At 45.0% G+C, this 17,320-nt stretch overlaps 1 protein-coding gene across 1 annotated transcript in view; it reads right to left on the minus strand.

Moving 5' to 3' along the window:
* The window catches only part of TVP23A (trans-golgi network vesicle protein 23 homolog A), a 28,404-nt gene that overhangs the window by 1,416 nt on the left and 9,668 nt on the right, over positions 1–17,320 (minus strand). Inside the window, exons 3-6 of the mRNA XM_064294794.1 lie at positions 3,233–3,377; positions 2,088–2,177; positions 1,699–1,827; positions 45–173 (exon numbers count right to left, since the gene is read on the minus strand). Coding sequence (XP_064150864.1) covers positions 45–173; positions 1,699–1,827; positions 2,088–2,177; positions 3,233–3,377 — 493 coding nt within the window. The remainder of the gene's footprint in view (positions 1–44; positions 174–1,698; positions 1,828–2,087; positions 2,178–3,232; positions 3,378–17,320) is intronic.

Consider the following 17,320-nt stretch of genomic DNA (forward strand, 5'->3'; position numbering starts at 1 on the left):
GGCCTGGCGTGTAGGGATCCAGGAATCAGACCCCAGTAACTCACCGTCTGGAGCACTGTCTGGGACAGAAAGCTGGCTGTGACTCTGCTGATGTCACTGTCACCTCCCATCTTACAAAGAATGTAACCATACAGGTTGGCGGCTTGGAGGGAAATCCCAGCGATCACAAGGGCCTGCACTCGGACAAAGCAGAGGTATGACTTTTTTAAGAGCAAATACTGAACTGTTCCTCCAAAACCAGGGCAGATGCGGCTCCGGCCTATACCCAATAGTGACAGCCAACATTTATTGAGCACTTAAAAATACTCACATGTGGACTACCACTTCATTGGTAATAGCTTGCAGTTGGTACCATAATCATTCCATTGTACAGGAAGGAAAGTGAAGCCCAGAGAAACTAAAGTTGCCCAAGAGCAGACACATCGTTAAGTCAGGACCCAAACTCCAGAGCCCATACTTCAATTATGCAAGGGCTTATACTGTCTACAGATACTTTGTTTTCACATTGAACAAACCAGATCCTGACAGTGAAATACAGTACCTCCGAAATAAAACTTCAGGACTCTGAGGAGGGCTTATTCCTACATAGGCAGACCTCCCTGACCAATTTAGAATGTCTTGTGCTGTTTTTAAAACACCTTTCACAGCAGAGTTATTCACACTAGCCAAAAGGAGAAAACTCAAATATCCATGAACTGATGGTGACGGATAAACAACATGTCTCTCCACACAGTGGAATATTAGCCATGACAAAAGGAATGAAGCACAGATACATGGTACAACACAGATGAGCCTCAAAAACGTTATGCTCAGTGAAAGAAGCCAGTCACCAAAGACCGCATATTATGTGATTCCAGAATAGGCAAATCGAGAGAAAGTATGTCAGTGGTTGCCAGGGGCTGGGGGAAGGGAGGAATGGGGAGTGACTGCTAGTGGGTATGGAGTTTCTTTTTGGGGTGATGAAAATATTCTAAAATTGATTGTGGTGATGGTTCCACAACTCTGAATATACTAAAAACCATTGAATTGTACACTTTAAAAGGGTGAGTTGAATATGAATTACATCTCAAAGCTGGTAGGTAGGTAGGTAATGATAACAACAACCACCAAAAAGACAAAACAACAAAAAACACTCCTGCCACCACTGGTTTCATAAAGCCATCAAAGCAATGTCAAAATCAAGGTGTTATCATTTTGATCAAAGATTCTATAAAAGAGTCATGATCAAAAGGAGGAAATGCAGAACAGAATTTCAAATTCTCATGGAATCCAGACTTTCTGGAGCCTTGGAAGCTGGATGAACCCCTAAAACTATTGCTCTGAGATAATCTTTAAACCTTAAACCAAAAATATCCCCTGAAGTCTTCTTAAAACCAAACAACAGTTTAGCTTAACTAGTAAACCATGTCTGCCTTGAGCATTATGTTCATTTAAGATCTATCTATATGGGATCAAACTGACAACAGCAAGAAGAAAGGAAACTAAGGGGGCAGTGAGTTTATGTGAATGGAAGAGGAACAACTCAGAAAAGGAGGGTGAGAATGGTTGCGCAACTTGAAGAATGTGATCGATATCACTGAATCGTACACATAGGAACTGTTGAATTGCTCTGTGTTCTGTGTATGTTCTCAACACCAACAAAAATAAAATAAATTATTAAAATAACAAGCAAAAAAAAATCAAGGTGTGGTGTCTTACCAGCCACTTTAGCTTCAAGGAAAATAAGGTGCTAAAAAAGAATACAATCCAAATCATGGGGCAAATAATGAGACCGAGCCAGAAGATCCGAGCCTCAGCTTCTGTGGCAGTGATATTATTAGAAGAGACCTGTTGTGGGAAAGTAATTCAATTTTCAATACCGGTGCAAATGGTTCCAAAGCAGCACGGGCTTATACTGTCTACAGATACTTTGTTTTCACATTTATTTTACATGTTTTTTCACGACATGCGTATCTCCACAGGGTGCCAACAGTAGTGGTGTTTACATAGGGCAGGAATCACATACACGCAAAACCTAAAAGCACCCCGTGAAGCTTTCCACAACCACTTTTCCGGTTCTAGTTAGTGCAACTCTGGATGGAGAATACCTTTCTGGCTTCAAATATCCAGTGACTTTTCCCATCTTCATCTATCTGATTCCACCATCGAAGGCCCACCATGAGTCTTCCAGTTACATTCTGAGGAAAGTAGACAAAATGACTGCAGAAGCCTCCATTTGACACCGTGAGCATGCCATAGCTAAAGAGTCATTATCATCTTGTTGCTGAATTAAAATAAAACCCACCAATTCATATTAAACTTCTAACAGGAGCAGAAGGAGTAAGGGTGAATGGTAGTGCAGTGGTTTCTCGAAAGCAGTTCTCCAGGCTTCTGATTTTTAATTAAGCTTACTTTAAAAAGTGACCCATAAACCCACTGCCGTCAAATTGATTCCAACTCATAGTGACCCTATAGGACAGAGTAGAACTTCCCCCTAGGGTTTCCAAGGAGCGGCTGGTCGATTCAAACTGCCAAACTTTTGATTAGCAGCCGACCTCTTAATGCCACCAGAGCTCCTTAAAAAGTGACAGACTCCCCAAATTTTATTTATATACACAAATAACCCAAACCGGTTGCTGGTGAGTCAGCTCCCACTCACGCTGAGCCCTTGTGCGCCAGAGTAGAACTGCGCTCCACAGGGTTTTCAAGGCTGTGATCTTTTGGAGGCAAATCACCAGGTCTTTCTTCCAAAGTACCTCTGGGTGAGTTTGAACCGCCAACCTTTCGGTTACTAATCGAGTGTTTAATCATTCGTGCCACCCAAGGATGGATGGATATATGTATGTGTGTGTGTGTTTTGTGTATATACATGTGGATATATGTATGGATATATGTATGTATGTAGCTTATATATCATGTGTTTAAAATATATATTTGTATATATTATATGTAAGTTTTACCAAAAAACCCAAAGCCATGTGGAGTTGTCACATTCATTATGATACATATTTGCAACCATGACAGTTGATACTCAAGAGGCATTTATTACACTCTAAGCGATGTATTTTTTCACTAATTTTACTGGACACTGGTTGAATATTCTTGAATATGTATCAGCAGCCTAAACCAAAGCACCTCTTTGTCCAGAATCGTTTACCCCTTCTAAAGCCACATGCCACTGGAACATCACCCTCTGGAAGCAAAGCTACATGTTTCAGGGGTGATGGCATCATAGGCAAGAAGGGGGCCTTACCTTCACAGACCAGAAGTCCAAGGACAGAAGGAGCAGCACAGTGACAAAGCAGCCCACAAAGCTTTTGCTGAACCAGTCACAGCATATGTAAGTGACAATTGCACTCACTCGGAAGAACAGGTGGAAAAAGGTGGCCAAGGGGTGCCTAGGGAACAGTCCAGAAGACCCCTTATTCCAGGAGCCAAAACAAGTCACTGCACCCCCTCCAAAGTCCCAGACTTTTTAGCACCACTCAGTGGAATGTTCCAGACTTCCTAGAACTGCTTAATGGAATGTTCTCCCCAGTGCACTGCAAGCTGAAACTCCATCAGGCTGCTGCTGTGAGGAAGCCTCACTAAATTAGCAGTCCCTCAGTATCGTCGTCATGCTAGTAATTTTTTTCCTCTCCCTCAAAGAACCCAGTACTTTCCCCTAATTTGATTCCAAATACCACTTGCCCTCTTTTGAAGCCCAATCACCTTTGAAATGAAACGTGCCAATATTGCATCACCTTTGAAGTGAAACATGACACTATCACTGCCTTGTCACCTAGTCATAACAACGACCAGTTCCCTAAAGATAAAGGTTGGGTTATTCCACTAGCAAGTGAGCAGAGAGTATACTGCTGTCCCCAGGTGCTGAAGCCCCACGTCACTGGGCAGTGCAGGTTCCTGGAGAGAGGGAAATGACCATGCCATGCCAAGGACGGCTCAACACTGAGTGCAGACACTCTCTAGGGGACACAAACCTGCCCAGAAGGAAGAGAGTGAGCCAAGGGGACATGCTCACCCTACTTCAATCCATTGCTTTGTTAATGAGTCTGCAAGACAAGAGATCAAAGGGTAAATCAAGAACAAGGGTCTCCAATTTGTCTACAGCAGATAACAAATGCCCCTAGGAGACACACAGGCAATGGCAGTGGGTGACATGGGCCAGGTAGAAGACACCTATGGCTTTCTGTTTCTTTTACATCCCATTTCTGATAGAACACAGATGGAGGAACATAATCAACTATCAAGGAAGGAGCCACCATGGCAATTTAAGCATCACCTCTGGAAAAAAAAAAAAAATTTTTTTTTTTTTTCTTTCTGTTTTGGGGAGGAAGAGAGAGGGGAGGAGACTTCCACTGAGGACCAGGCAACTGTGTAAACACACACCCAAACCTGATATTTTCACAAGAAACCAGAAATCTGTAACCATAATTGGGAAATGTGCCTTTTAATTGATGGCAACTAATTGAAATACTTTAATAAGATATTGCAAGCTAGGTTTTACACTGTCCTTGCCACCTGGATGAAAAGCCAGCCTGGAAAGCATAACCAGAGCTTGAGGCCTAGACGTGATCACGTAGAACTTCAAAGCCTGGGAAGTTCCAGATGACGAGACGCTTGGGCCAATGGGGAGTTGGCTTGAATACCCTTTTTTCCTTAAACCTTATTGAAAATCCTTCAACTAGTTGTCTTAATACGACTTTGCACCTTCACCCTGGAGATAAATGAATCCTCTTCCAATGACTGAAAGCTTTTTACGGGCAGAGACCATGTTTTAAATATTTTTATATTCTGGATGCTGTATGCCATTGAGTTTATTCTGACTCGTGGAGACCCTTATATGACAGAGAACTGCCCCATAGGATTTTCTAGGCAGTAATCCCTGGTGGCATAGTTCGTTAAGTGCTACAGCTGCTAACCAAAGGGTCGGCAGTTCAAATCTACCTGGCGCTCCTTGGAAACTCTATGGGGCAGTTCTACTCTGTCCTATAGGGTCGCTATGAGTCGGATTCGACTTGACGGCACTGGGTTTGGTTTTTTGGTTTTAATCTTTATTGGAGCAGATGGCCAGGACTTTTCCCCTGTGGAGTCGCTGGTTGGTTTGCACCACCAGCGTTTCAGTTAGCAGCCAAGTGCTTAACCACTGCGCCACCAGGGCTCCTTATATCCCAGACAGTGACTGGCATTTAAGATTCAGTAAGTACTTGTTGAGTCAAACCTTGTAATCAGGTCAGTTAGGATCATTGGGAACATGTGTTCTCTTTGTAGAAGACTATAGATTTAAAAGGTGTAGAGGGAGACCCCAGTGGTCCCAGGGAGAAACCTGGAAGTTAATTTGTTCAAACAAATCCCCTGTCTACCCACTTTTTTTCCTCCTGTGGTTTTCCTGAAGTAAAATGCAAAAAAATTCCAGCGGCTAGAGGGCTCCCCTTAGCTGGGTTCTGGTTAACACTGTTTCCTTGTTTGTTTGTTCGTTTTCAGTTGCCATTAAGTTGATTCTGACTCATGGCAACCCCATGTGTGTCAGAGTAGACCTGTGCTCCAGAGGCTTTTCAATGGTTACTTCGAAAGTAGATGGCCAGGACTTTTTTCCGAGATGCCTCTGGGCAGCCACTGAGCATGTTAAACTGTTTGCACCAAGGAGGGATAAACGGAAGGTATTATTATTGTTCAGACAAAGCAAGTAGAATCGGACTCCTTAAAGGGGTTGCCTGTTGCACTTTAAATATTTGCTGTATTCCTGTTTGATGCAGTTTTGCCAAGCCCACTGGGCATCCTCCCCAAATCTATCCATATTTAGGATTGCCCAGCCCGTGTCCCCATCTAATACTAATATGGCCTGAGACCAGTTTCCTAGTTTGGGGAGTTTGGAGGCCATGGCTAAGCCCCATCCATCTTCCCTGCCCCAGGGGGCCTAAGCCCTCCCAGTGTTCTACACGTGTGCACACACTTGCTTCCACTTCCCAGTGCCGCTGGCTTCCAACTCCACCCTCTCGGGTCCCCACCTGGTCACCCCTTGAGGAGCAAAACAGTATAGTGGTTACAAGCTTGGGTGGGCAGAGAGGCTCGCCCGCCAGGGTTCAGATCCTGGCTCCTACCTCTCAATAGCTCTATGGCCTTCCCCAAGTTACGTAATCTCTCACTGCCTCAGTCTCATCTTCTATGAAATGGGTAGGCCAACAATAGCTACATCACAGGGACGTTAAAAAGCCAAGCGCAGGTGGTACTTATATAAAGCACTTGAGCACATACCGTGTTCAATAATTATGAATAGCTGTGATCCTCTTGACCCTCTGAGTCACTTAAAACAGTTCCACCTCCGAGAAGCCACACTTTGAAATTTCCCCTCTGACCACAACTTTCTATCTCTCACTTGTGAGGGGCCTAAAAGTTTCGTCTTTGTGGGGATCCCCCAAGATTCCTGCCCCTCTGTATTTGCCCAGATCCCTCCACTTTGACCAACGAACTTTCATCCTCAACAGGCAGGGATCTTGCATGCCCTCCACCCTGCCAGGTAGAGCTGCTATCTCCACGAGAAGAAGAGGGGCACGTCACAGATGTTGAAAGGGGGAAATGGAATTACTTAAATTGGCATCAAGGTAGGGAGAATCTTGATGAGCTTTTTTTTAAGTTCCCGTTATTTGTAAATCCATTGGCACGGCTCTAGGCCCCAGGATGGCCTTGTGTCCCACTCTGAATGGAAGCACAGCAGGTTCTCAACTTGGAACGTGCATGAAAATCACCCACAGAGCCCTCAAAATGTGCACCACAAGGCTAGTCCTATCCCAGGACAGAAGGATTCAGGAGATTCGGGGTGGGGCTTGGGCATGAAGTTTACAGGGGAAAGCAATGCTCTGTACCAGATCAGCACAAGGCAGTAGTGGGTCAGTGGTTTCATCTTTAGCCAGTGCACCTCATGCGCAGCCACCGTCTGTCTGTCAGTGGAGGCTTGCATTCTGCTATGATGCTGAACGGGTTTCAGTGGCGCTTCCAGACTAAGACTAGGAAGAAAGGCCTGTCTATCTACTTTAGAAAATCAGCAGTGAAAACCCTACAGATCACAAAGGTCTGATACCCAACCAATCATGGGAATGGCACAGGACCAGGCAGCATTCTGGGGTCCCTGTGAGTCAGGGGCCAACTTAATGGCTGCCAACAAAAACTACTGGGTTTGCAAACTACGGCCCACAGGCCAGATCCGGTCGCTGCCTGTTCTTGTAAATCTATATTCAAACACAACACGCTCACTCACTGACGGGCCTGAAGAGCAGAAAAGACATACTCTCCCCCTCTACAGAGAGTGGGCCGGCCTCTCCTGCAGACCAGCAGGAGCCATTGGAAGGTGAAATTAGGCTTCATTCAAAATAAAGCAAAACGAAGCTACAGCCTGTTCCCTCCTCCCAAAATTTGCTTTCCGAAGCTTCAGAGGGGGAACTGCCTGACTGGCAAAGCCGTGGATTGTGCTAGAAGTCAGCACGGTGTTATCTCTGGGATGGGAGACAGGGATCCTTCTGGGTGCTGGCAGCGCTCTGTACCTTCATCACACGTGTACATGCATGTAAAAATTCATCAAGTGCTACACTTGAGAGCACTTACTGTATGTACGTTTCAAAAAAAAAAATTTTTTTTTTTTTTTTTAAAGAAACACAATCTGCCTGATCAAAGCCACTGACCAAAGAAAAACCTTTGGAAGTCACATACACGCATACACACACACGAACATGCTGAGAATCCGCATGTAAGAACTAAAGATTATAAAGTTGGACAGATGCTGGTGGGGGTCTCTGTCTAGACACCTGATAAACAGAATAAAAGAAAGGGGTGCACAGTCCCAGGGGCATACGCACCCCTTTGCCCCAAGTTTCTAAAGCAGGTTTGGGGAGAAAAGGCTGATTCATCCTAAACTCTGCAGTGACCTAACGATATCTTCAAAAAGTTACCCTTTACCTAATTATTTAAATTACTTTGTAATCTGCATTCCGTTTTCTAGGACGGTCTCCAGCTTGAAGCCTTCGTTGAACATCTGGTGTTAATTATTAGTCATCTTTCAGACACTTGGAAAGCTTTCTGCTTTTCACTGTAGCAAGGGTCTCGAGAAAGGCGCCATCTTTCCTCCTGGGTCTACGCTGCCACTAAAAGCATCTGAGATGATGCCTAGACTTTGGTTCAGAATAATCAGGGGTCAGGGCTACAGGGAGTCTCTGGATGGTGAAAACCACTAAAAGTTAAAGGTTGGCAGTTCAAGTCCACCCAGAGTCACCTTGGAAGGAGGGCCTGGCAGCCCACTTCTGAAATAATCAGCCATTGAGTACCCTGTGGAGCATGGTTCAGCTGACTCACATGGGGTTGCCATGAGTCGAAATTGACTCAACAGTAACTGCTTTGGCTTTTGCGGGGGATGCTTCCCTGGTGGCGAAGTGGCTTAAGAGCTCGGCTGCTAACCAAAAGGTCAGCAATTTGAATCCACCAGCCACTTCTTGGAAACTCTATGGGGCTGTTCTACTCTGTCCTATAGGGTTGCTATGAGTCGGAATTAACACAACGGGTTTGGTTTTTGGTGGTGGCACAAGCAGTTTTCGATCACCTGCTGACCAAAAGGTTTTAACAGTTTGACCCCATCCAATGGCACTGCAGAAGAAAGGCCTGGTGATCTGCTTCTGTAAAGATTACAGCCGAGAAAACCCTATGGAGCAGTTCTGCTCTGTAACACATGGGGTCACCACGAGTCAGAATCAACTTGACAACAAAAGGTTTGTTTTTTTGGTGGAGAGTGGATAGGAATGGAAATGAAACTAGCCTGGCCGTGCAATGATAATGGTTAAAGTTGGGCAACGGGAACATCAGGCTCGTTGTTTTCTATACATTTATGTAAATTGGAATTAAAATATAATAGAAGAAATCATCAGAGGCTACCTCGACTTTGCATTGAGGTCAGATGCCTTTCAGGATACACCCATGGGCTGATATTCTGGGTGCCTAGGTGATCTATCGGAGCCCTAGTGATGCAGTGGTTAAGAGCTCAGCTGCTACTTGGAAACCCTATGGCCAGTTCTACCCTGTCCTATAGGGTCGCTATGCGTTGAAATTGGCTCAGTGGCAATGTGTTTTTTTTTTTTTTTGGTGGTGGTCCATCTGTGGTCGAAAAAAAAAATTCAGATATAAAAATCCCTGAAGTGAGTGAACTGGCCACTGCAGCTAGATGCACAAAGAAAATTCCAGAAAGCAGATCCTTTCTTCTGAGCTTATCAGTTCCACTGCAAGAAAGGAGCCGCCCTTCAGGGAGCTGTAAATGCCCAACCCTCCACCCCACCTCAGCCCCGCCCCCACTGGCCATCCTCTGAGGGCACTGTGGTATAGAGAAAGCCCCAAAGCCCCAGATCTGCAATCTCACTCTGTCCTTGCTGGGTATGCAGCCCTGGGCAAGGCACTAAACCACTTTGAGCCTCAGTTTTAGCATCTGTAAAATGAGAGAATATCACTGACCTTGGATGTCTGAGGTGCCCATAAGATAAAATACCCACGATGCCAGGCCAGAGGGGGTCCTAGGTGGCAGTGGCCAAGATCACTGTACTTACTGTTTTGACTCATAAAGGTCAAGAGTTTTGAGAAAGGGTGAAAGTGAAAAAAACCTTGACAAGCGATGCTCTCTTGTGGGTGACCTTTGTTAGAAAAATGTTTTCCCCCCCGTTACAAAAATAAGTAGCGGGTTTCTATTTATTCCTTCAGCCCTCGGGTGGCCTCTCTGCTGACAGTAAAGTGCTACCATGGAAGTGCTGGGAGAAAGGGGGCCCCCAAGATGACATTTGCTCAGAAAAAATAAAGGGAGGTTGCTGCAGGGGCGGATTACCCAATAAGCAAGGTAAGTACAGGCTTACTTGTGCATACTTCCTAACCCATAAGGAACAATAAGCACAAGTAAGCCCGTGCTTACCTTGCTTACTGGGTAACACGCCCCTGACAGGGATTGTAAATGTGAAAAGAGGCTTTGATTCTGCAGGAAGGTGCTGTGCAGTTGGGAGAGAGACAGATGCCAGCCATACCTAGAAGCAGAATCTCTGATGTGGTAAAGTATGTGAAATTGTTCACTGTGGTGATGTTGTAAGCAAGATAATCGCCGTGCTTTCCTTGCCTATTAGATATTCTGCTCCCGGGTGTTGGCCATCCCTCAGTCATCTGCACATATACTAGCCCCTTGCTGCTGGAAGTGTGGCCCTTGGGCCCATAGCATCCATGGCATCCCCTGGGAGCTGGTTAGGCATACAGATCCAGGGTCCCAGCCAAACCTTCTGAGCCAGGATCAGCTTTGTAATGAGACCCCCCCAGGTGAACTGTATGCACATTACAATTGAGGAACGCATCTGCGGTTCCATTTGTGTAATAAACCCAGTGGCCAGGACAAAGCAGAAAAAGCACACCAAAAAAAAAGAAAACAAAACGTTGCAGCTGGGTCGACTGGACTCCTGAAATCCATGCATGTCATAGCAGAACTGTGCTCCACAGGGTTTTCGATGGCAGAATTTTTGGAAGTAGATCTCTAGGCCTTTCTTCCGAGGTGCCTCTGGGTGGACTTGAACCTCCAACCTTTCAGTCAGCAGCTGAGTGCTTAACTGTTTGCACCACCCAAAACCAATACCAAACCCACTGCTGTCGAGTTGATTCTGACTCATAGTGACCCTATAGGACAGAGGAGAACTGCCCTATAGAGTTTCCAAGGAGCACCTGATGGATTCAAACTGCCGACCTCTAGTAAGCAGCTATAGCACTTAACCACTACACCACCAGGGTTTCCTTTGCACTACCCAGGGACCACCACCCCCCCGCCCCGACAAAACAAGAGATGCCTACAAACCCTTCAGAAGCCCACAGTGCCTGCATTAACCCAGATGAGCCACCTGGGCTGAATCTGATTTTTCTTCTCTAGCATGACCCAGGGAGCCCTGGTGGCACAGTGGTTAAGCGGTTGGCTGCTAACCAAAAGGTCGATAGTTTGAATCTACCAGCCACTTCTTGGGAACTCTATGGGGCAGTTCTGCTCTGTCCTATATGGTCGCTATGAGTTGGAATCGGCTCCACAGCATAGTCTTATTTAGCATGACCCAGACACAATGTTAGTTCCACCGTGCCTTGAACTCTGGCTTTTCGCTTCAAATGACAGCATGTCTTCCTCCTCCCTGACGTGTGAGCCTAGGCATGGGGACAAGTTTGAGGCTATTGGGATATCTGAGTAGATGGCTGATGGGTAAGGGCTCATAGTTTCCATTCAAAGGTCAGCACTGTAGAGGTTTGAGTGTGGAAGTGAATAAATGAACAGACTTCCCTCTGCTCGCCACACTGTTTTTCCCTCTTGTTTCTGTTCTTGATTTCTTTTTAAAGAGACATTCCAACTTTAGATACTGGGTATGCTTAGTATCAAAATGAAAGTGAGCCTGCGGGGACAAGCTACCCTGACTGCTCGGCTTCAGCTGAGCCCCAGTGTGGAGACTGTCACCTCTCACCCCGGGGCCTGCATGAGTCTCTATCTGTCCCTCCATGTCCTGCTGCTGCTAGACCCATGAGCCAGATTCATCAGCTAAAGCTGCAGAGTTTTAAAAGAAGTGGGGGAGGGGCCCCTGCCTTCACTGCTCTGCTTTAGGAAGAAGGCAGCAGAGCAGGCGGCAGTGAGTCTAGGGTCCCAGGGACAAGTGCAGACTCTGAACTTGCAACTCCCTGGATCAAATCCAGCTCCACCACTGAGGACCTCTGTGGCCTTGGGCAAGCGACTTAACCTCTCTGTGCCTAGGTTCCTCAGCTATAAAACAGAATGATAATGAGTCAGGGCTGCTGTGCTGCACAACGGCAGAGGGCGCCACTCACATCACAGTCCATGTGGGTCGTGTTCCCTGAGGTCGTACAGCGCAGACCTGTGTAGCTGCATGTGAAAGCCCTGTAACAGGGCCTGCTTCGTGGAGTTTCTGGGAAAGGGCTTAATATAGTGTCTGCCAGGCAGTAAGTGTTCAATACGTGCCAGTTTTTATTTGTATGGAGGAGAAGTTCCTAGGTGGTGCAACAGTTAATGCACTCGCCTGCTAACCCAAAGGTTGGAAGCTTGAGTCCACCCAGAGGCTCCTCAGAAGAAAGGCACGACGATCTTCTTCTGAAAAATCAGCTGCTGAAAACCCTAACGGAGCACAGTTGTACACTGACGCACATAGGGTCGCAATGAGTCAGATCTCAACTCAGTGGCAACTGGTTTGGCTGGAAGAACACACCCCCTTCTTAGAAGCCCTTGTGCCAAAAAATCATACCTGGATCTCATCAGCCTCCAGATCTAACTAGTAATTTACAAGAAATACAGAGGACAAGGACTATATTAAAAGGCATTACGGGGATGCAGTCAGCAAAATCCAGACTATGAGATGCTCTGGAGGACAACAAATAAATTGCAAAGGGAAAAAAACCACGGACGGATAGAAAAGGAGAGGGCGAGGACTTACAGATTTTAAGTGACCCAAGAAATATTTGAAATAACATCCACACAAATTGCAATGACTTAAGACGTATACGAAGCCCTGGTGACACGGTGGTTAAGTGCTACAGCTGCTAATCTAAAGGTTGGCAGTTCCAATCCACCAGCTGCACCTTGGAAACCCTATGGGGCAGTTCTGCTCTGTCCTATAGGGTCCCTATGAGTTGGAATCAACTTGGTGGCACTGGGTATGGGGTTAAAAAGTATACTAATAAGTTCCAATGTGTGGATGTTTTTCCGTTGCAATTCAAACATATAAACTGTAAAAAAAATTACAAGGCAATCAGGGCAACGCGGATACTGGCTGGATATTGAGAGATACTGCAGAAATGTTAATTCTTGTAAAGTGAGAAAATGGTATTGTGGTTACATTTTTTAAAATCAATTATTGTCTTTTAGAAATACATATCAACATATTTATGTTTGATGTCTGGGGTTTGCTTGAAAATAATAAGAGGATGAGGTAGGAGGCATAAATGACAGATTAGTCATGAGTTAATAATTGCTGAAGATGGGCGATTGGTACATGGGATTCAATACGTTGTTCTCTTTGTTATGTTTGAAATTCTCCATGATTTTTTTTAAGTGTCTAGGGAAGCTGACAACTATATCTCAGATTCCAGTTCTGCCACTTACTGTATACCTTAGACAAGTGACTCAGTGTCTCTGGGCCAGTTTCTTCACCTGTAAAACAGGGATAATCGTATCTACTTACAGTGCTGGCTCACAGTGGGTTCTCTGTAGACACATGTGCATTTGCTCCTCATTTGGGTTGGGATCTGAAAGCTAGCCTCTAAGATGGCCCCCAACGATCCCCAACCCTTAGTACTCACACCCTTGTGTAATCCCCTCCCACAGTGGACCAGGGTTGGTGTGTACGACCAATAGAATACATCAGAAGTGATGGTGTGCCACTTCCAAGATTGGGTTATAAAAGACACAAACTTCCATCTTGATCACTCTCTCACTCTCCCTGGGAGTGAAGCCAACTGCCATGTTGTGAGTAGCCGTGTGGAGAGGAACTGAGGCCTCCAGCCAACAGCCGTGTTAGGAAACCTTCTTGGAAGCAGCTCCTTCTGCCCCAGTCAAGCTTCAGATGACTACTCTACTGCAACCTCATAAGACACTGGGCCAGAGCCACCCTGCTAAGCTGCTCCCAGAATCCTGACCTGCAGATACGGTGTGCAATAATAAATGCTTATTTGAAACCAGAGTTTGGAGTAATTTGTTATGCAGCAGTAGATAGCTGATACAGTCTCCAATGGTAAGGAGTTTTAAATCTGTATAACCCATTCTGGATTCGGTCAGGTGGTTTCAAAGAGCAGGAAGGACAGGGGAGTCGGGATCCTCTTAAGAAACCAGGTGGTAAAATGAAGGATCCCACAACTACCACAGCCTCCACAAGACTGAGTCTAGTACAACTAGATGGTGCCTGGCTACCACCACTGACTGCTCTGACAGGGATCACAACAGAGGGTCTCAGACAGAGCTGCAGAAAAATGTAGAACAAAGTTCTAATTCACACACACACACAAAAAAAAAAACCCAGACACTTACTGGTCTGACTGAGACTGGAGAACACCTGAGAGTATGGCCCCCAGACTCCTTTTTAACTCAGTACTGAAGTCACTTCTGAGGTTCACCCTTCAGCCAAAGATTAGACAGGCCTATAAAACAAAATGAGACTAAAGGGGTACACCAGCTCAGGGCAAGGACGAGAAGGCAAGAGAGGACAGGAAAGCTGGTAATGGGGAACCCAAGGTCAAGAAGGGGAGAGTGTTGACATGTCGTGGGGTTGGCAACCAATGTCACAAAACAATATGTATATTAACTATTTAATCAGAAACTAATTTGCTCTGTAAACCTTCATCTAAAGTATAATTTAAAAAAAAAATTAAGGGTCCCAGGCTTACCTGAAGAGTTGGGGATGGGGCATGAGACCATGAGAGCGGCACTTAACTCTTGCCTCTTTTAAACAGGAGACTCTGAGGTACTTAACCCAGGGCAAGAAAAAAGCAGAGAGGCCAAGGGCTGGATTTCCAGAAGGCTGCAGTGGAATTCAGGCAGCAAGGAGGGCGCCGAGCACAGGTGGTGCCTTGGAAAGGTTGAAAAAGGTAAAACCCCATTTTCTTGTTTGCTTTCACCCTCACTGAATGCAGAGCATCTTTGAGTTGGAAGCAGAAAGCAGAATTCAATTTACATGCTTTTTGAGGGGAAGAGCTACTAGATTCTGGTAGAAAATGGGTAGGATTTGAAGGCATCAAATCTTAGCTCTTGAGTAAGCGTGGGCCTGTTACCTGGTTCTTGGCAGCTTCCTTTTCCTCATCTGCAAAACGTACGGACTCTGGTATTTCCTTGTTTTTTCTTTTCTTTTTTTAATACCATTTTACTGTTTCTAGAATCAGAATGTGTCCTCTAATAGTTGCAAATATTTAATATGATGTTTATTTCCCACCCTCAAGAGCTATCACTGAACCAGTATGCCTTAAAATGTATGGCATCTGAGAAACAAAGACAATTAATTGGTGGTAAAGTCTAACGAGACAGATAGATAGATAGCTGCTGTTGAGTTGACTCCAACTCAGGGCTACCTTATGTAAAGCAGAATGAAACATTGCCCTATCCTGGTCATATTCATGATTGCCGGCATGTTTGAGTCCATCATTATGGCTACTTTGCCAATCCATCTCACCAAGGGTTTCCCTCCCCCTTACCGCCCTCTGCTTCACCAAACATGATGTCCTCCTCCAGTGACTTGTCCCTCCTGATGATGTGTCCAAAGCAATGAGTCAGACAATGTTCTGTTGTGATTCACAGGTTTTCACTGGCTGAGTTTTGGAAGTAGATCACCAGGCATTTCCTCCTAGTCTGTCTTAGTCTGGAAGCTCTGCTGAAACTTGTCCGCCACCGGTGACCCTGCTGGTATTTGAAATACCAGTGGCATAGCTTCCAGCAATAGAGCAACATGCAAGGCACCATAGTGTGACACATGGACAGACGAGTGGGGAAGAGACTAACTTGTAATGGGAGGCTTGAGAGAAATAATATTAAATCATTCAGCAAAGAGAATCGCTATCACAACTTGACCTGTAGGAGGCTTGTTAAGCTGGTTTCTTTCTTCTGTGACATTTTTAAAAGTAGCCTTGCTTTTTGGCAACGAAATGCTTTTCAGATCCAGTCTGACAGGTTTCTGCCTCAGGACTTAGAATCGGCTCCTTTCTAAGGAGTCCTGGGTTCTTGTGAGTGGAGAAGAGCACTAAAGATCAAGACCTGGGGTTGGGGGGTGCAGGAGTGACAGAGGTGACCGAACTAAAAAAAAAAAAAAAGCTGTCCTTTTAGAATACATCATCGCTTCTGCAGCATTTCTGCAAAAACCAGAACCCGGATCTAACCATGAGAAACACCAGGCAGGCCCACGTTAACCTCAAAGTAGCTGGTCTTTAATCTTCCGAAGTGCCCATGCCCTGGAACACAAAGAAAGGTGGAGATGTGCTCCTGATCAAAGGAGACAAAGAGACATGACAGCTGCACGCAAACCAGGCAACCCTGCAGTCCACTCCATGCTGTGGGATTGGATCTTGGACTGGGGAAAACACGCTATAAAGGACACTGGAATATGAACTGCAGATTAGATAAATTTCCTGATTTGGTCACTGTACTCTGCGTACAGCAGAGAATGTATACATTGAAGTATTTAGGAGAAGGGAGCATGAGGTGTGCAGCTTACTCTCAAACACCTGAGAAAACAAAGCACATATACAAACACATATATACATGCACACACATACATACACATATACACACACCTACACATATACATGCACATACCTGCACACAAACACACATATACATGCATATATACACACATACATGCACACACATATACACACCCACACACACCTATACATGTACATGCACATACCTGCACACACACATATACATGCACACACGTATACACATATACACACACACCTACACACATACACAAACATACATATATGCACACACATATACAAAAACACATGCACACACATACCTGCACACCTACACACATATACAAGGTGCCCTGGTGGCACAGTGGTTAAGTGCTCAGCTGCTAACTGAAGGGTCAGTGGTTCAAACTGACCAAGCCACTCCTCGGGAGAAAAGACCTGGTGATCTGCTCCTGTAAAGATTATAGCCTGGGAAACTATCTCAATGGCACATAACACCACACACATATATACACATAAACATACATGCATGCACACACACCTACACACATGCATAAACACAAATAAACACACATATACACATATAAACACATACACACACGGAGGGAGGGAAGGCAAATGTGGCCAAGGGGTAACAACTGGTTAATCAGTTCTGAGTGGTATACTTGCAACTTTCCTGTAAGTTTGAATTATTTCAAAATAAAGGGTTTTTTTTTAAAGTCCTTTTAAAGACAGGAATTCAAAAAAAAATTTTTTCCAGCATATTTTGTTGCTGTATTTTACAATTCTTTCCTCTGGGGTTTCATCAACCGCTAAAAAGTCCCACCACTCTGGAAATGAGACGTTTTGGAATCACTGTGCACGTGTATTTCTGTCTGCTGATTAATCCGGTGTACTCAAAATCATCACACATGTGGAGTTTGAAATGGTAGTTTCAGTTGTTCAAGGACATATAGTTTAGAATCAACATATAAATATTTTAAAACTAATTTTGAACTTGTTTAAGAAATATATAAGATTAATATATTGAGCTTACAACACCACTGTATTTATTGAGCACCTACATTTACTAGGCTCCACAGAGATCTGGGCGAATTGCAGTGAACAAAGGGCCTAAGTC

The sequence above is a fragment of the Loxodonta africana genome, chromosome 12 (genome assembly GCF_030014295.1).
Source record: "Loxodonta africana isolate mLoxAfr1 chromosome 12, mLoxAfr1.hap2, whole genome shotgun sequence".
NCBI classification, from domain to species: domain Eukaryota; kingdom Metazoa; phylum Chordata; class Mammalia; order Proboscidea; family Elephantidae; genus Loxodonta; species Loxodonta africana.